The following is a 20,734-nucleotide window of genomic DNA, read 5'->3' as shown; positions in this document are numbered from 1 at the left end:
TCATTAGTTTTCTGTAAAAGAGAATTGAGAATTCAAGAGTGTTAAGAATGGGAGACTGTCGGGGCACCTGGGTGGCTCAGTGGGTTAAAGCCTCTGCCTTCAGCCCAGGTCATGGTCTCAGTGTCCTGGGATCGAGCCCCACATTGGGCTCTCTGCTCAACAGGGAGCCTGCTTCCTCCTCTCTCTCTGCCTGCCTCTCTGCCTACTTGTGATCTCTGTCTGTCAGAGATAAATAAAATTAAAAAAAAAAAAAAAGAAGAATGGGAGACTGTCTTAACAATGTTTAGTACTCTTTGGAAAGAGCCAAGATGCCCTTTAACGGATGAATGGATAAAGAAGATGCGGTCTATATACATAATGGAATGTTACTCAGCCATCAGAAAAGGATGAATACCCAACTTTTGCATCAACACGGATGGGACTGCTAGAGATTATGCTAAGTGAAATAAGTCAACTAGAGAAAGTCAATTGTCATATGGTTTCACTTATTTGGGGGAATAAAAGGAATATCATGGAAGACATTAGAAGGAAGATAAAAATGAAGGGGGGAAAATTGGAATAGGAGACGAACCACGAGAGACTACGGACTCCGGGAAACAAACTGAGGGTTTTAGAGTGGAGGGAGTTCGGGGGGTATGGGTGAGCCTGGTGATGGGTATTAAGGAGGGCATGGATTACATGGAGCACTGGGTATTATACACAAACAATGAATCATGGAACACTACATCAAAAACTTATGATGTACTGTATGGTGACCAACATAACATAGTAAAAAAATAATAAGAATTTTAAAAAAGAACAAAGAAAACCCACAGACAAGGAAATTAAATCATTTTCTATTAAATATGTGTAATTTAAAATTAATGTAACTGTGGAGGGTTAGCCTATTTTCTTTACTTAAATGAAAATTTTAAATGAGCACTATGATTTCTTCCAGAGTCTTTCAGTGTATCAAAACTCCTTTGTAATCTAACCTCTGGAGACACCCAAAGAGAACAAAATAAATAAATAAAATTCAACAGTCAGGGTTCATTGCCAGCCTCGTTTTATCTTATGTTTAATGAGCATGCCTTTTCCAAGAACAATAACACCCCAGTGTAAATGACTCACCATTCTAAAGATTTAGATATATTGCTAGTGAACCAATGTCTCCTAAAACAAAACTAACAAATACTAAAATGCCTGTCACAACATGATTATTCTATAAGATAGCTTTTATGCTTGTCTCCCAAGTACGGCATTAAAGGAGCCATTCTGTTGTACTTACCCACCCCCACCCCCCCGCAGCGGGGCAGCTAAAAGCCGAATGAAAAAATATAAATTAGTTCATATATTGAACATTGTACCTTTCCTGCTTAGGTCCCTTTCCCTCACCTAATACATTCACAAAACTCCCCTTCTAGCATTACCAAGTATTTTTAAAATTTGGTTTCATAAAAAATCACCACTGCAATGAACCACAAGTATACCAATTTACAACGTGGAATGATTTCTTTATGGCTCAGTTATTAAACCATGAAAAAGAGTGTTTGTAATCAAAGTGCTGACACAACATTAACAACAGTGGTGAGAAGGACATTGTTATAATACAGCTAGCTATTGCAGCTGTTTGTTATTTGTGGTGGAGCGAAATCATGTTCCAGTGGCTCCTCTATAAAACATCAGTTAAAGAAATGCCAATACCAATATTCTCAAGCTGCCTCATAAGAAGCTCTCATTTTAGCTGGCATATCCGTAAGTACCACTAAAGACAATTTTCAGTGCTATAGAAAAATTATGAAATTGAAGTATTTTCCCACACCTTTACTTATCTGCCATGTTCATAACAGAAATGCAAAACCATAAAATAGGGCTGTTTGAGCTTGGAAAACAAAGAGTAATTAATCACATTAACAGAAAGATAGCTTACAAAGTGCTGATCAACAAAATATGGAAGAAACCATTTCTGGAGATATGGCTCATTTATCAGAGTTGAGGAGAGAACAGGATCTCACATAAGGACAGGGCTGGCATGAATTCTGAGTGATTAGGAAACTAAATGACAGGTTTCCTGCAGTCATCTTTTGAGTGAATATTCCACAGGCTCCAGTGAATTTCATACTAGCAAGTGAATTCTCCAATTTAAATGCCCACATCGATTTTGTACTGTAAGTGAAAACACATATTCACTCAACAAATATTGATTAATCATCATGTTCCAGGCACTGGGCAACTTCAATGAATGACAAAGATCCAGCCTTCAATGAAGTTACCTTCTGCTGGGATAGCAGACAAACTAAACCAGTAGACTATTTAAGTGGTAGAGGACGTCAAGTGCTATGGGAGTGGGCCATGGAATAATCTACAGAAAGTGATGCCAGCAGATTCTGGCCTTTTCAAATAGGAAAGGGAATCAGAAATTTAAGAGGAGGAATAAGACTTCATAGGCCATGAAAAAAGGCAACAACTTTATTCTGACTGAGACAGTGAGGTTCGAACACAGCAAGAACATAATTTGACCTATATTTTAACTGGATCATTCCAATGGCTGTGTTGACAACAGACGATAAAGGTTCAAGAGGAGAAATAAAAAATGCCAAGTGAAATAAGTCAGTCAGAGAAAGACAAATACCATATGATTTCATTCATACGTGGAATTTAAGAAACAAAACAAATGAACAAAGGAATAAAAAAGAGAGACAAGCCAAAAAACAAACTCTTAACTATAGAGAACAAACTGATGGTTACCAGGGGTGGGGGGTGAATAGGTGATGGGGATGCACTTGTCATGAGGGGCACTGAGGAGTGCATAGAATCGCTGAATCACTATATCGTACACCTGACACTAATGGAACACTGTATGTTAACTATACTGGAATTGAAATTAAAAAAAAAAAAAACTTCTTAAAAAAAAAGGTAGAAACAAAAGGAGGACAGTCAGGCATGTGAAAGGAGACACTGTTCATGAAGGTGGCCATAGTGCTCCACAACCTAGGAGAGAGGCTGAGCTAGACACTGATAAAAACAGGCCATCAATGACTAGCTGCTGTTTAAAAGCAACAAAGCTATGACATGGATGAGATTACCAAATGGGCTAATAGAGAGAAGAGGCCCAGGTTTGAGTTCTGGGGAATGAAAAGAAGTGGCAGTAAAGAAAGAGGAAAAGCAGGAGTGTGTGGGGTTCTGGGAGCCAAGAGAAAAAAGTGCTTTAAACAGGAGACAGTGATCAACTGACGGGAACAGAAATTCTGTAAAACATGGGCAAAGCCTGTGACTAGAGTAAGTTTAAGAGAGAAGTGGTGAGGGTGGAGAAGAACTTGAAGGAAGAATAGAAACATGAATTAATAAAGACAAGTCTTTTAAGGAGTGTTACTAAACAAAGAGGCATAGAGAAATAGGGTGGAGCTGGCTGGTAAGGAAGAAGGATCAAGAGAGGTTTTATCAGTTTATTTGAAAATAGAAGGAACAGCAGCTTATTTGGATGATAATGAGAATCACCTAGAGAGGGGAAACCTGGTGGTATGGGAAAGAAAGGGATGAATCATTGGAACTATGATCCTGCTTATAATAAGAGGGGGGTAGCCAAAGGTAGCAGAGATATTGTGGATATGATGCAGGTGAAAACTTGAAGATCTCCACTGATGGCTTCCTGTTGCTCAGTGAAATATGAAGTAAGTTCACAAAGTCAGAATAAGGATGGGGGAGAAGAACGGAAGCTTCTGGTGATAGAACTATGAAACAGTCAACCTGGACAGTGGTAGAGGGACTGCATGATGGGAATGCAGCATGAATTACTCGCATCCCTGAGGACACACCAATAGTTACAAGCTGAAAGCAAGAGCAATCTGCATAGTGGGTGTTTCTCCACAGCCATATTCAGCTACAGGAATGCAGGTGCAGAGCTGATACATAACAGGATTTACCAGGATTGAGTTGTATAGACAGTAACAAAGTAAGCAAGTGGAAGGAGAGCTGGAAGTGTGCTCAAGGAAACATATTAGCTAAAAACAATAGTAAGGGCAAGAGCAGAGGGAGAGACTGAAAAGCTGGAGCAATACTGGGAGTCACAGTGGGGTAAAGGATTGCTGGATTCCAGGAACTAGAGACTGTGAGCTAGTAAGAAAGAAAAAAAGCAGTCTGAGAAAGATGCCTCATGCTTCAGACTGGACGAGGACACTGTCAGTTAAGAGTGAAAACAAATGAATGACCCTTTCAAAAGGCTTTCTACTGAATACTGTATTAGTTCTATATTATTGCAGTAACAAATTACCTCAAACTTCATCACTTAAAATAACACCAATTTATACAGTTCATTAGGTCAGAAGTCCAAAATGGGTCTCACTAAAATCAAAGGCTAAAATCAAGGTGTCAGTGAGGTCATTTCTGGAGGCTCTCTAGCTTTTCTTTGCTCTCTCTAGCTGTAAGGGGTTGCCTGCATGCCCTGGCTCATGCCCCCCCTCCATTGGCAAAGCCTGCAACAGCAGGTCAAGAGCTTTTCACTTTACCTCATTCTGATCGTCTCTTCTGCCACCCTTTTCCACAGCCAAGGACCCCTGTGTCTACATTGAGTAAACCCAGATATCATAAACTGATTAGCAACCTTAATTTCATCTACTACCATAACTCTGTTTTTTATGCAACATTGACAAACACACTCATAGGTTCCAGGGATTAGAACATGGACATCTTGGGGAGGGGGTGTGCACTTACTACATTATAACTATTTAAATGTCATCATACAACCATTTGTATGAATGGAATATAACAGAAGAATATAAAGCCATACACACTGTTTATTTCAAATTCAATTTTTCCCTGGATTTACCTTCCTAATAGCATTGTTTACACCAATATAAAAATTAATTTGAGATTTGCAGAGTATCTATCTGATACAGGGTAGCAAGGCAAGCACATGAGCAGTGGCAAGAAGCACCTCTATAATTTAACACCGGTCAGAGATCATCTACATGAAGCTTAATGCATTTACATAACCATATTTCCAGGAACCTGAGCAAAGTACTTTAAGTTGAACATATATCTTACTTTGTTAAAACAGTACATTTGGCTTTCAAGTAAAAACCCGGCTGGTTTATTCTTTCTTCCCAGCATCACCTTCTATAACAAATAGGAAAGTACTTGATTTCTTCATCCTGCCACTGGATTAATTTTTGCTATTCATGAGAAGTGCCTGCACTGCACTCCCCCCACCCCCCCACCCCCAGGGTTCCCTTTCCTCATTGCTAAGGAGATGTGCCTTGTAGCCCAGTGACCTCCAGGCATGCACATCCTGGTGTGTAGTACAGTATGTTATGTTCCCCATAATGTCAGTCATTATTCTTCCTGACTTCACTTGTGCTCTCTGGTTGAAGCACTTAAGATTAATGAGGCATTTGTTCTCAATCAAGAAGCTATTTATGAATATAGTTCCACTTACAATAAGTTGTGTAGACTTCTCTTTCTCTCTGTTACCAAGTGGAGGGAGGGAGGAAGAAGAAAGTAAAGAAAAAAAAATTATTTAGGACTTTTTAGCCTGTAAGGAGTTCCCTAACTGGAAGGCTTCCACACCATAGCTATGTTGTCAGGATAATTGATATCCTCAAATGTGCTGTTCTATTTGGTTAAATTTAAAATAATTATTACCACCCTGGCCTTTGTGACCAAGGTTTAAGGCTGCAGCTATTTAGAACACTCTGCCTCTTCAGGAGGCAAGAGGTAATTGTGAAGTCAAATGTATTCCCTCAAATGGGAGAGTGTGGTCCCAGCTAGTGGCTTACAGGGACACCTCAATGGAGAGGAGTAATAACATAAGCAACCACTTGACTACAAACAGCCACCACGCACTTGTGAATGTCCTGCCTTTAACAAGAACAGAGACTTTCTTTTTCTACTAGTTTTACTGTATATGAGGATCAAAGTCAGCCTTTTAGGCTGACAGCCTCCTATCACCTGGTCTTAAGTGTCTCAAGGCATTAAAAAAAAAAAAAAATACAGCATAAAACACATTACAGGGCACAGCAGCGCCATCATGACCACTCAAGGCCATAAGCCAATCTGATCTAAAAATCAATGGCTCTGATCTACAAAGCTACTTCAGAGCTCTTCGTAAAAGAAAAATGTCAATGCTATTGTCAGTTGGGAAATTGGATTCAGAAGATTATCCAGTTCTGGGGAAGGTCCTCTGGGCAGAAACTAGAGTAAATGTGAAGGGGTAAAGAAACTGCTCTACTCAACCACTCAGTAATGCTAATTAACCTACATTAAGTAGATAACAAATTCTAGTATAATTACGCTAGAAGTTAGTGCTGGATTAACTCTCAATGGAAACAAACAAAAATCATTCAAAAACCTTGTTCAAAAACTGGCCAGCTGCTTAGCCTTCTTCCCACTCTAAAAACAAGAAACTGAGATAAATGAGTCTGGGCTTGGAAATCTGAAGGCCAGTGTACTGCCATGAATCCAGGCCCTCTTACCATATTGTAGGGGGAATCAGGAGGCAAAAGACTGACTCTCTAAAACCCTGGTTTGTTATCTGTAAAAGGAGATTTCTGACAGAGATGAAGAATTCTTTAGTCCTTATCAGTGTTACATTTATGGAAGCTGTATGCTGCTTATATTAGTTTATATTTAAATCAATTGTTATTCTGAATTTGTAGGTCAAAAGCTGAAAAATAAAACTTTACTTTTCTAAATAAAAGACTTCAAAGAGTATAATGATTGGCAATTTCTAAAATCGGTTATCAGTACCATTATTTTTATCTGGGGAACTAAAGAGGGTAAAGGTTGTGTTATGTGGCAAAGGTAACATAAACCTTAAACATACAGATTTTCTTTAATAATCTCCAGCCTAAGAGAACTCCTATTATGGAGAGAGGGAAAGCACTACCTTGAGATTCAACAGAGCTAAGTTAGAGTTGCTTCATAACAGAGGCACCTCCATCTAGAAGACCCAGTCTCAATGCAAAGTGGGAACCAAAGACTACCTAATAAACCACCTTCCCAATCATCAGTCAGAGTAAAGAGAAAGTTACACAGGTTGGTACTTAACTGTTTTCAAAGATCTGACAAGCTACCACTTCCAAGAGGTCAATCATTTTTACCTGAGACTTAAAAGCTGACAGACTAAGGTACACTCCAAATCAGGAGTTCAGACAAATGCATTCCAACAAATAACAGATTCTTCAAGTCTACAAGCTTTAGCAACACCATCGGAGTGAGTTTTGTAAAGACCATCTCAGGAATTTCTAGAATTTAACTTTGTGACTATGATTTATGCAGAAAAAAGACTTCATTTTCTTTCAGAAGTCAAATAAAATAGCTATGTTCAGCCTCGGAGGGCATGAATGGCAACCACTACTTAATCTATAAATATCACTTACTTATAGTCAAGCAGTAAAAAAATAAAACACCAAAATGTTTTCTTTTAATCACTGCAATTCCATATTCCATTCTTTATAAGAGGAAGGAAATGCAAATCCCAAATTATCATTAAGGAATAACTTGTTCATATCTATGTTACTCCATTAAAAAAAAACAAATAAGAAAAATAAAGGGCATAGTGAATAAATGTGAAAACATATTTCATGTCTGGGTTTTGATTTCCTGAAACCATTTTGGGGGAAAAAATGTTGTTATTACAGATATGTCACACATATACAATACAACTTCATTATTCTACATAGTACAATAAATGCTATTCAATAGATGTGTGCAATTACCTAGTTTGTACATTTCATTATACAAAATGAAAATTCCAACCTACAAAGTGTTTTTTTCAATTTCTCATTACAAAATCTGCTTTTTCATACAATGGCAAATATTTGCCCAAGAATATAATATACAGCTATTTTTTTAATACTGTATTACTTATAAGCAAAAATACTGAAACAAATTCACCTAAATTAAATGTAACAGGATATACTGAAATAAAAAAGAATTTAGATAATGCATATTGTCATGCATTCCCAAGTGGCAAGTAGATAAAGTTATAGTAAGACCTTGAGGTCATTGGTTTGTTAAAAATAACAAACCAGTGTTTAGCTCATAAAAACTACACTGATCTGGCCAATAATTATCAGTGCCACTTGTATTCTTACACTTTTCTGTTACTCAACACCTCTGACTAGTTTAAGAAGTGCATGACAAATTTAGTATGCTTGATGGTCCCCAATTCTTAAGGAAAGCTAATTAAAGCAAAATGGAAATACAAAACAACACAGAATCAAGGACTTTTAGGGTCAGAAGAGATCTTAGATATAATCTCTAAAAGAACCTTCTCATTACATTGCTTTTAAATCTTTCTTTAATTTGGATTTTGTTTAGATTTTAAGTATGTGAGCTACTGTGTTTACCTGCCCGAGAATTATTTAAGGTAATAAAAAAGCTCCATAGTAAGACACAGCACAAATGATACACACTTTATTTGAAATTGTTCACACTGACAATGGAAAACTACAGCACAGGCTTAATGCTGCCAAGGACAGAAGACTGGCAACTTAATGATTCGTCAAAGTCATAAATCTGAGTATGATGTGACTTTCCATGATAAGTTACCAATCCTTACATGCCGTTTTCATCACCACTTATGGCACTAAAACAAAACTTCACAGTCCCTATCCCCTGAAAGGTCCCTGAAGAAATATCCAAATTACTTAGACAGAAAAAAATCACCAGACACCTACATTATCCTTAAATTTTAAGAAAAGAAAAATCTTATCCATATTCCCTTTTAATCTCCTTAACCTGACGATATTTATTTTACCCTTTGGAATTCTATATTATCAATTCTATATTACAAATTCTTCAAAAAATAATATAGAAAATCCTATTTTTACTCTACATAATATAAAACATATAGATTATTATTATTATTATTATTATTATTTTAGAATAGTAGTAAGTATTCAGGTTACTGGCCCATTCCAGACATCTAACAAACATCTTTCTTCATAATCAGAAGTGTATCCTTAAAGGAGTAGTCAGGTATTTCACAGAAATACCCAGAATGGAAAAAATTGTTTTCAGCGCAGGGATAAAAAAGAAAAGGTGGGAAAAAAAACTTCAAAGAAAGCAATACATATTCTATGTTTTTACAGTGAGAATACTAGCATTTTTAATTAGTAATGACTTGTAGTCATTATACAGTGGAAATAAGCAGATTAGAGAAAACTATAGCAAATTAGATCAAAAGTGATTAGACTCACATTAAAAATCAAAATAATAAGAAACACATGGTAGAATCAGAGTATTGACAGTCTATACCTAAAAACAGAACTTAGTAATGTTTGGCATGTGCTCTCAAGTCATACGGTAACAGAGTAAAAACTGCTCCAAAATCCATTTTATAAATAGTCACAAAAAGGTCGAAAATAAAAAGCTGAAAATAAAATAACCCAATAGAGTTGAGTTATAAGCTATAAACTCAAACATAGCTTTCAGTTAGTTGCATCTATTCACCTGAGCTGTACTGAAATAGGAAAATCGGCACAAAACAGTAACATTTAGTTAGAATGATGGGATGTACAACCTAAATCTCAGGATAAACAGGTATTTGGGGGGTTCTTTATTTCATTTCATTTGAATTTGGATGTAGAGCCAGGATCCTAGAATCTAAGTTGGGGTACAATCCAAAATGTATAACTTATCTCTTCCCCCAACCCATTCAGTTAAAGCTGCAAAGAAGAAGCTGAGGCTTCTTTCTTGTTTTAACTGACACAAATGAGTGAAGTGAAGAAACAATAGCAAAAGGAAACACAGTGAGCACTGAGCGAGACTCTGGGAACAGTGAGAGCACTGAAGGCCACAAAGGTCCGGCCCATATCTCTGTGATCATAACCTTCTTACTTTATGTTTCACCCCTTCAGAAATGATCCAACACCGCACCAGGTGATAAGGCTGCTATAGAGATAAATGAGACAAAGCTCCGGCCTCTGGTTACTTAAAAACTATCACAACAGTTGGGGCCAGAGTGATGTCCCTCGTTAGAATTGGTAAATCAAAAGACAGCTGGTCAGCATTGATTTCAGCTTTGCATGCATCCTCAGTTACCTTGCCAGGGCTGACAGTGACAAAACCGACTACTTTCCAACATTAGATGAAATAATACCTACAATGCCTTTGCTTCTAAAATTTAAATTATTGATGCTTACCTCCATGATAGTTACTATTATAGTCTCCTTTCCCCCCCAGCTCTCCTTAAATATAATTGATATTTTAACATCTAAGTTTAAAATGTATAACATAAAATATACAACATGATGATTTAATTTATGTATGTATACTGAGAAATATTATCAAAATAAGATGAGGCTGTAGCACATCCATCACCTCACATAATTTCTTTTACTTATTTATTTTTTGTGGCAAGAACTTTAAAGATCTTAGCAATTTTCAAGTACAGTACTATACAATAGAGTATTTCTAACTATAGCTGTCACTATGCTGTATATTAGATTTCCACAATGTATTCATTTTAAAACTGGAAGTCTGTACCCTTAACCACCTTTACCTATTTCCCCCATGCCCTGCCCCCAACAATCAACAATTAACCTTCTGCTCCTATGAGTTCAGTGTGTTCTTTTAAGATTACACATATAGAGTATACAGTATTGTCTTTCCCTGACTTATTTCACTTAGAATAGTGCTCTCAAGGTCATTTATGTTGTAGCAAATGGCAGGATTTCCTTCTTTTTTATAGTTGAATATGAAATTCCAGTGTGTATCTTCATATACATATAAATACACACCTCATTTTCTTTACCCATTCATCCATCAATGGGAAGTCTTTAAAATGGATCTTTAAAAAACAGAACCACCACACTCAAGTCCCACATATACCTTAAAAAGATAAATATAAGGTATTTCAGGCTACCCTCTTCTTACCTTCCAGGTGTGCAAAGAACTCACCATAAAATGAAGCAGAATTAGCTAGAACAGTCATATCTGTTATATTAATATATATCCCAAGCAAAATATGCTATTGGAATATTTTGCATTCACAATGAATAATAAGTCTTACATTTACAAATACATTTAAAAAGAAAATCCCAGGATATAATTAGGAATTAGAATTAGTGATGTACAAACCAGCAATCAAATGTTACCTGACCTCCCTTGCACTGTTAGATTTCCATTAGCTCCTTTGGAGCCTCCACTGAAAGGAGTTCCAAGACTTCTCTAGAATCTAAAACTGACAATGTGAGATTCATTCCTGAAGAAGTCTAAGGATACTTTTAAAATGCAATCATCCAATCATTAAGCATCTGCCTTGGCTCAGGTCATGATCCCAAGGTCCTGGGATGGAGCCCTGCATCAGGTTCCCTGCTCAGTGGGAAACCTGCTTCTCCCTCTCCCACTCCCCCTGCTTGTGTTCCCTCTCTCACTGTCTCTCTCTCTCTGTCAAATAAATAAATAAAATATTTTTTTAAAAATGCAATCATTCCAGGGGCGCCTGGGTGGCTCAGTGGGTTAAAGCCTCTGCCCTCGGCTCGGGTCATGATCCCAGGGTCCTGGGATTGAGCCCCACATCAGGCTCTCTGCTCAGCAGGGAGCCTGCTTCCGCCCCTCTCTCTCTGCCTACCTCTCTGCCTACTTGTGATCTCTGTCTGTGAAATAAATAAATAAAATCTTTAAAAAAAATGCAATCATTCCAGCCACAGAATCCAAAGAATATACTTGTCTACTAAAAATTAATATTGTAGCACTCACAGCCACACTGAATAAGGGAATTAAAACCAAAACATTGATATTATCACTTACTTCTCTGCAATGCTAGAATTGCAACTCACTGATTTCTCAGGAGAAAAAAAATAGGATCTGAGCTTCATAGACTAAGTCCACTCAAATGGATAAGTTGAAAAAACAATTGGTGCACTATGAATTCAGATCATTTCAACTTAGAAATAAGGTATTATGTGGGTCTAAAAAAATCATTGTAAAATTGTATTCAAGAGTTTTCATTTCTTTTGCAAACTTTAAGAGATTTACATGGTATCAATAATAAAACACAAAAGATATTTTCTGAGGGTGTGAGGGATTAAGACTAACAGGAGCTTTAAATCAGTTCTAAAGGGTTATTAATCTAGTATTTCCTTCTTAAGACATGCTAAAGGAGAACAGCACAAGCTATCACAAGCAGCATTAGAATCAGGGTGGACGGCCTCAGCCTGGTCCAGGCTCTGCCACGCAAAGGACAATGGTACCTTGGGTAACAGGAGTGCTCAGTGTGTAAACACATAAGTCAAGCAGTAATTGTAGATGGAATAAAGAATTCTTCATGCCTTGGTGAACTGGATTAGAGTATCTCTAATCTTGAAACCCATACTTCAGGGTGAATGAGAGGACATCACTAGCTAGACTGATTCTACAAAGCTTTAATTTGGCTCATACAACAATATAAGACCTGCATGGTAAACAAGAACTGAATATACTTATTACATCAAGACTTCTAGGCTGATTTTAAGATACTCTGTATTTATATAATTTTTGTTAATATAATGATCACATCAAAGGAAATACAAAAATGTTTTCTGGGACCCTAATGAAAGAATTCTTAAATTGGAGATATTACCTCTAACACCAAACAGATCAGAGTATTTGGGCTATAAAGAATGTCCATACTTCACTCAGCATAATCTCTTCCAGTCCTGTCCATGTTGCTACAAAAGTTGGGTATTCGTCCTTTCTGATGGAGGCATAATACTCCATAGTGTATATGGACCACATCTTCCTTATCCATTCATCCGTTGAAGGGCATCTTGGTTCTTTCCACAGTTTGGCAACCGTGGCCATTGCTGCTATACACATTGGGGTACAGATGGCCCTTCTTTTCACTACATCTGTATCTTTGGGGTAAATACCCAGCAGTGCAATTGCAGGGTCATAGGGAAGCTCTATTTTTAATTTCCTGAGGAATCTCCACACTGTTCTCCAAAGTGGCTGCACCAGTTTGCATTCCCACCAACAGTGTAAGAGGGTTCCCCTTTCTCCACATCCTCTCCAACACACGTTGTTTCCTGTCTTGCTAATTTTGGCCATTCTAACTGGTGTCAGGTGGTATCTCAATGTGGTTTTGATTTGAATCTCCCTGATGGCTAGTGATGATGAACATTTTTTCATGTGTCTGGTAGCCATTTGTATGTCTTCATTGGAGAAGTGTCTGTTCATATCGTCTGCCCATTTTTTAATATGATTGTCTGTTTTGTGTGTGTTGTTTTGTAGCAACATGGACAGGACTGGAAGAGATTATGCTGAGTGAAATAAGTCAAACAGAGAGAGTCAAGTATCATATGGTTTCACTTATTTGTGGAGCATAACAAGTAATATAGAGGATAAGGGTAGATGGAGAGGAGAAGGGAGTTGAGGGAAATTGGAAGGGGAGGTGAACCATGAGAGACTATGGACTCTGAAAAACAACCTGAGGGTTTTGAAGGGGTGGGGGGTGGGAGGTTGGGGGAACCAGGTGGTGGGTATTAAGGAGGGCACAGATTGCATGGAGCACTGGGTGTGGTGAAAAAACAATGAATACTGTTACGCTGAAAATAAATAAAAAATTAAAAAGAAAGAAAGAAAGAAAAAAAAAGAATGTCCATACTTTCCCTCATTTTTCCCTTAGTACCTAAAGTGAATGCCAGCAAAAAAATCATTCAGAAGGACATTCTCAGACATCTTTAATTTACAGTCACCATATGTCTCTTTCAACACTGAGAGCTAAACATCTGTATCATGACATAAATTTTTATCATGCAAGGCATTTTCCCTTTATTGTCCCTCAGGATTTTAACTCTGGTTGCAAAGAAATTTAATTCATTGTCATTAGAGATCATTGAGAAACAAAGTAAATGCTACGATTACAATTGAAATCACCTGCTCTGAGATTAAGAATGAGGGATACAATGTTAAGATCTAACAGGTCCTAACTTTCAAAAATGATCTGATGCTTCTTGAAAGAGAATTTTTAAGAAATATCAAAGTAGCACATAATTAAATGGAAAAATAGGTGACCTGGTGAGTTACTATAACTTAATGCTTAGATGTAGCTAAAGTTTCAACAGGGTTCATTAGGAAAAACAAGGTAGATGAGGAGGAATCTGTGTTCCCTAAGCAGGGTATCATTTGTTGTTGAAAGAATCTGTCCCAAGTTCACAGTAATGCCTGGCAAGATCCCAAAGTTTCTTGAAGTATGAATGTATGAATGAATAAGTGGGGAAAGACCTCATACCAGTGGAAAAGTTATGTATGAGCATGGTTTTGTCAGGGGTCAGGGAGGATCCTCACCTTGTGTGTGACTTAGAATATTTATTTTCAAAAATTACAAAATACACCTAGGCAGGAAACTGGCAGTCTCTGTAGGCTCCTGAGTAGAGGAGTGACACTTAGAAATTTATTTAATATTTCTATGATGAATAGAGCCATCAGATAGGATGATTTGAAAAGAGAGTATCAGAAAAATATTAAGTATAGAAGTAAGTGCATACAAAACCATGCATTCAGCCTTACCTAACTGCTAGATTAAATGTGTTCACACTGGAGAGAGTGAGCAGAGGGGTTAAAAGATATTAAAATAGGCCACTTACTGCTGTCCATGCATTTCTTTTGCAACGGGCACATAGCCATCCATCACAGATCTCGTGAGAAGGGATACCATAGCAACCTATAAAATAATAGTATGGATCCATGAATTAGGTCTTTTACATTTTGGTAGTATTATACATTTTAGCGCTGAATAAATAAAATCAGAACAACTACCCACCATAATAGCATTTTTTAAATATTTTATTTTATTTTATTTTCCAGTGTTCCAAAGTTCATTGTTTATGCACCACACCCAGTGCCATAATAGCATTTTTGATTCTCAGTGCTTAAAACAAAACATAAGCAAGGCTGTCTTCAAAGATACTTTTGGTTCTCATGCCTTGTAAAAGGATATCAGTCTCAGGAAACATGAGAATATGGGTCTCAATCATTACTAATGCTCACAATAATTATCTGATAATTCTTGAATGGGCAAAATAATTAAATTTCTAATTTGTTGGGCCTCGTCCTTTACTCATACAAAATGTATTTCAAAATAAGCTGCAATTCATGAAAGAAAATTTAGGGAAGCTTTAAAATAATATAATAAATAAACTTGGATATATTTTACAAATTAATATAATTTAAAATTACATTTCAAAAATTATGCTTAATTAGCTTTAATCTCAGTGATAGGGACAGGGGATGCACAATTCACAGTTAGTGATGAAGAGGTATTTTCAGTTCTACTTGTCTATTCAATACATGCCTGACTCAAAATAACTGTGTAAGGCAATAGCTGATGATGCAAATATAAGCAGCAATTATACAGTACCAACAAACATGTGTTACCCTGACTGCCTTTCAAAGGGCTTTGAAAGATTTAAAGAAGTAATTTTTAATATCAAATTTCTATAACATTTAAATGAAAGAGAAAATAACAGAAATATAATTACCAAAGAAAAACCTATCATAGTTAGCCAAGACTATAAAATGTTTTGTTCAAGCACATGTTTATGAAATACTACAGTTAAATTGTATAGCTTGTACATTCAGGAATCAAAATTAAATCCCAGTTTTCTTGTGAAATGATGCATTGACTGTTACAAACTTATTAAAATGTGAGGGTGAATGTGTATATATGTGTGTGTGTGTTACAGATTGATATAAGTAAAGAAGGTTGCTATATTTCAAACATGTATGGACCATCTCAGGGCCATCTCAGTCCCCGGGAAAAACAAATGTAATGACTATTCTAATCTTGGGAGGCAACACAGATTTCCTTACCCTCCCAAAGAATAAAAATTAAACTCTATAATTAAATTTAACAATAATTCCCCAAATCACTGAAAAAACAGTCATGTCTCTTTAAAAAGTACAAAGAAAAATAATCATGAATTAATATCAGAGGTTAAAATTAAGTTTTTACAAACTATCTCTTAAAATAAGTAAAATTCAAATGTGCGAAAGGAGCCTCAAAATGTTCCCACATCTGTACAACAAATAAAACAAAATTTCTCTCCACTGATACTGTACAAAACTGTAGAAAAAGGGATTATTATACTTACTCATACTTTTATCAGAAGAAATGTGAGAAAGAATGATCTAACCATTAAGAATGCCAATAGTTCAATGCAATAGATTTGGCAGTGGACAAAAGGGTGAGAAACAAAGATTATGTAAAGCACTGAAAAGCCAGTGATTGATGAATGAGAGATTCATTTACTTGCATGAACCCGTACACAGCACTTTGCACAGGAAATCAGAAGACTTGTTCCATCCTCTTCCAGAAAGGCATTAGGCGGAGAATATTCTATATTTTCTTCACTATAAATAAAACACATCTCTGGAATGAGGGGCTTAGTCTTTCCTCCCGGAGTAACCACTTCATCTAATTTTGTCTCCCATCTAGAATCATTTTCTTCATTGCTGCTATCTGGCTGAAAAACACAAAATTCCCACATGAGTGAAAAACATACAAAAAGGTTCATCATTTGTTCTGGTCACTCAAATCCACTAATAGCTGTTCCATTCACTAACTTCCAGCTTCCGTTGTTCCTGTTGTTTTCCTTGATATAACTATTAGCTTTTTATCAATGTTCCTCTTTAGGCTCCCATCCAGAAGCTAAGCTGTAGAAACAGGAGGACATTCTGTATATCTGCTTGTACGAAAAAGTTGATAACCTGCTAAAACTACATTCTTACATAAATAGTTCAGGGAAGGCAACAATTTTTCTGAGGAATTTTTATTTCTTTATTTACACTAAGTTAGCAGACTTGGTTTCATTTACTGAAAAATTTTACCTGGTTACACTTGAAGGAGTATTTTCAAAGACCTCAGTTTTAATCTGTGCAACAGTTTTTGGAGAATTTTTGAAGGTTTTGCCTCACCACAAAGTTTCAAAACCTCAAGACAGAAAGATCTGGCAAATGTCACGAAATAAGAAAATACAATGTGCAAAATAAAATTATCATCCCTTACCAAAATATATGAAAAACATTTAGTGCTTAATTGAAACTCTAATTAATGAACTATCTTATCTCCAGAGATCTTATATTAAAAAGTTTCCCTAAATCTTATAAGTTTAGTGAGAATTTTTTTAATTATTGGGGAAATACACAGGCAAATTATGATATACAAATAAGAGCCTATAAAAAGTTAAATTTTTCCAAGAAAACACAGACATTCAATGACTAAACAGAAAATAGTTTCTCAGTCACAAGGGCCCATCAAAGACAAGTAAGTTTTTTGTTTGTTTTTGTTTTTAAAGATTTTGTTTATTTACTTGACAGAGAGAGAGATCACAAGTAGGCAGAGAGTCAGGCAAAGAGAGAGGGGGAAGCAGGCTCTCTGCTCAGCAGGGATGCCGAGGCAGATGCGGGGCTCGATCCCAAGACCTCAGGACCCTGAGATCATGACCTGAGCAGAAGGCAGCGGCTTAATCCACTGAGCCACCCAGATGCCCCAAGACAAGTAAGTTAAGTTTTCTTCCTCTATTTTCAAAGCTGAAAATGTGGCATATCACCCAATTTCATGCCCTGAAATATCTGAACAAAAAAGCATTTACTTTACATGAACTCTAAAAGAAAAGCAATCTTAAAATACTTCTGATTCCATTATTGAGACTATAACTCAGAACACAATGCTCACATCAATATGCTTTATAAAAATATTGTATCTTAAAGTAGGTCACAAAGTTCCACCCATACTAGATTCCTGAAGATCACTTTGTCTGAGTTTGTGTTAGAAAATGTGGCCCTCAGTGAGCTAAAATGCTGTCAGGATGACATATGGAATAACACTGATGACAGTACTATGCATAGCTAGCTGATGAGGGTGAACTGAACAATCCAGTTTGTATTGAGTCCTGCTGTATCTTACACATGTTACACGTGGGAAGATAAAGAGAGACATTTTAAATGTGGGCCCAGAGTTGACAATTATTGAGAGCGATATTTTCAAACACAAAACAAAGTCCAAGTTCCCTCTTTGCAAAACTTCTACTATTGTTAAGCTTTAAGTTCTGTGTTTCTTTCTGAAAAAGGCTGGAACAGCTCCTTGAGTGAAATGAACCAAAACTGACAAAGAATCACTTATTTTAAAATGATAAAGCACTACCAGAGAAGTGGCTTTCTAGTAACACTCAAAAATTCTGTTTGCTATTCTGTAATGGCCGTGTAGCTACGTAAATACTGATGTCTCCCTTTCCATGCACACACATACCTTACAATGATTCCCCTGTGTTTCTACAGTCATACAGAAAGCGCAGCAGTAAAGAAACCTGGCAGTGACCCCGCCACCGTTATTACCTTGTAGTAGGGCATGAGGAGAGCACAGATGGCACAGTGTGGCTCCATTTTGGCCACGGCTGCATTATACTCCTGTTCAGCCACAAAGTTTGGGGACTTTGTCTGCCAAAGGTGGACCAAAGGCTTCGCCCAAGACTCTGTTTCTTCCACTTCCTCCTCAATTGATGGCACCTCAGGCAATTCTTGCAAAACAAGGCATGTAAAAACAGTGAGCATGGAACCCAGAGAAAAACAACCCTGGTTATAAAAGAAGCAAACATTCCAAAGTACCATTGATATTAATGTCAGACAGGAAACCTATTTTATCTTTCAAATACATTTTGAGAGAAGCAGAACAAAAAAGAATGTCCTTTTTATCCTCCTCATCTTCAAGAGCTAGGTCAGATCTGATAGCCAGACAATGAGCCTCCTTTTGAAACCCTCCCCATCCCTGCCAGGAATAACTCCCTCCTTCAATTTCACTACTTCTGTATTTCTACTGCTACCACTAACATCTCCCATGGTAAAACAGCTTATATCTGTGAAATTTCCTTCCAGTTAGTTCAATTAATACATTTTTATTAAGCCATATACGGTATTAGGTGAGGAAACTAAAAATATTGGTAAGGCAGTTATCCCTGGCCCAATAATTGCCTTACCAATATTTTTAGTTTCCTCACCTAATACTGCATATGGCTTAATAAAAATGTATTAATTGAACTTCATTTAATTAACTTTTGGGTTCAAGAATTCATGACAAATAACATGTACAGAGTACCTATCATGTGCCAAGCAATACACTGCCATTACATGAATATGAAAAATAATTATTATTCAAATCTTATTTGTTAAGATAATACTTCCAGAGAGTCAAATCTCTTAAACATGTATATCTATTAACATGCAAGAGGCAGAGATCTACTCCACAAAAATATCACTTTACAAAATTTTATAGAATGCCAGAAAAATACAGAAAGACATAACATGTTAAGAGAAAAAAATTTCTTAATGCCTATAGTAGCGGACAGTATATCAGAACAGGTGACAGCAATCACAGCTACATCTAGTACTTAACATCTACAGCTGTGACACATTCTAAAACTCCTCACCACTAGCTGTCATAGTCTAACAAATAAATACTGTGGAGCAATGTCCTCAAGTCCCAAGGCACAGGTGTTTCTGTGAATCAGTGTGCTCCAGCCCTTACCTTGTTGACTTATCTGTTTTAAAAAAGTCAAAACAGATTTGCTGAGATGGAAAAATAAGAAGAGCTAAATGAAGCTGAAGAGAACTCAAAAGACATCAAATGCCAACTGAGTGAAAGGGAATGTTCCTGCTTCCATGTTGGCGGCGGTGGTATTATTATTATTACTATTATCAATAATGGAAAATGCTTAGTACTCAGCCAGGCAGTATTTGAAAACAAAAAGTAAGAACCTTAGCCTAGGTTTGCAAGGAAGTAATCTGCCACTAAACAAACGCACACTGCTTCCCCCTCAGTCTCCCTACAATACAGAATAGAAGGCTACCTATGAAGACTTAGATTTGACAAATGAAAGACAGGAGTTGAAGAGCTGACCGGGAATTTGAAATACCATTAAGTCCTTAACTCACAAGCTAACCTATCCCACATACACACTAAAAATGGGATCTAAACAAAAAGAAATCCTTGGGGTGCCTGGGTGGCTCAGTGGGTTAAAGCCTCTGCCTTCGGCTCAGGTCATGATCCCAGGGTTCTGGGATCGAGCCCTGCATCAGGCTCTATGCTCAGTGGGGAGCCTGCTTCCTCCTCTCTCTCTCTGCTTGCCTCTCTGCCTACTTGTAATCTCTGTCTGTCAAATAAATAAATAAAATCTTAAAAAAAAAAAAAGAAAGAAATCCTTTAGGTTTGAACAGCTACTGCCTCTTCCTGACACATAATAGATTTATCAGATCACTTGCTTTATTATAAGAGGTTGAAACACACAAGATAGATGAACCCTTTGGTTGGTCGTAAGTTAATGTGGGTAGTTCTCAAAACATTTTTAGGAATACAGGAAATACTATTTAGTTCCGAAAGCCCTAACAACAAAAAAGTAAAGGAGGGCAATTCCTAACACGGGAGCCACACAGGAGGGTGTGAGCAAGCCATGCCAAGCCTTGACCTAGGATAGCCTGATTCAAATTGAGCTTTTCTCAAACTTTCTCAACAGACCAGGGAGAGAATCTTGCTCTGCAGATGTCCTTCCCCAAAGATGAGGTTGTACTGTGGCCCAACGAGTATTTATCTTGTTTGGATAATCTCTGGGCCAGAATATATAGTGAATACTCTAACTGTGTAAGCCCATCAATTAAAAGTAGCATGGCAGCAACACTGTACAGTGCCAAGTACAGGGAACTGTTAGTCCAGAGACCTAGCTTTAAATTCAAACCCTTTGATTCAGAAGGCCTATGGCTTTGGGCAAAACTGATTCTCATA

The 20,734-nt window shown here is 36.9% G+C and overlaps 1 protein-coding gene across 3 annotated transcripts in view; it reads right to left on the bottom strand.

The window, feature by feature from the left end:
* KDM4C (lysine demethylase 4C) overlaps positions 1-20,734 on the bottom strand; it is a 447,232-nt gene that overhangs the window by 137,140 nt on the left and 289,358 nt on the right. For all 3 annotated transcript variants that reach the window (XM_080819441.1, XM_080819442.1, XM_080819440.1), the window contains exons 13-15: positions 18,298-18,479; positions 16,214-16,427; positions 14,550-14,626 (exon numbers count right to left, since the gene is read on the bottom strand). In XM_080819441.1, coding sequence (XP_080675567.1) covers positions 14,550-14,626; positions 16,214-16,427; positions 18,298-18,479 — 473 coding nt within the window. The remainder of the gene's footprint in view (positions 1-14,549; positions 14,627-16,213; positions 16,428-18,297; positions 18,480-20,734) is intronic.

The sequence above is a fragment of the Martes martes genome (genome assembly GCF_963455335.1).
Source record: "Martes martes genome assembly, chromosome: 12".
Taxonomy (NCBI): Eukaryota; Metazoa; Chordata; class Mammalia; order Carnivora; family Mustelidae; genus Martes; species Martes martes.
This window is presented reverse-complemented; position numbering and strand designations above follow the sequence as displayed.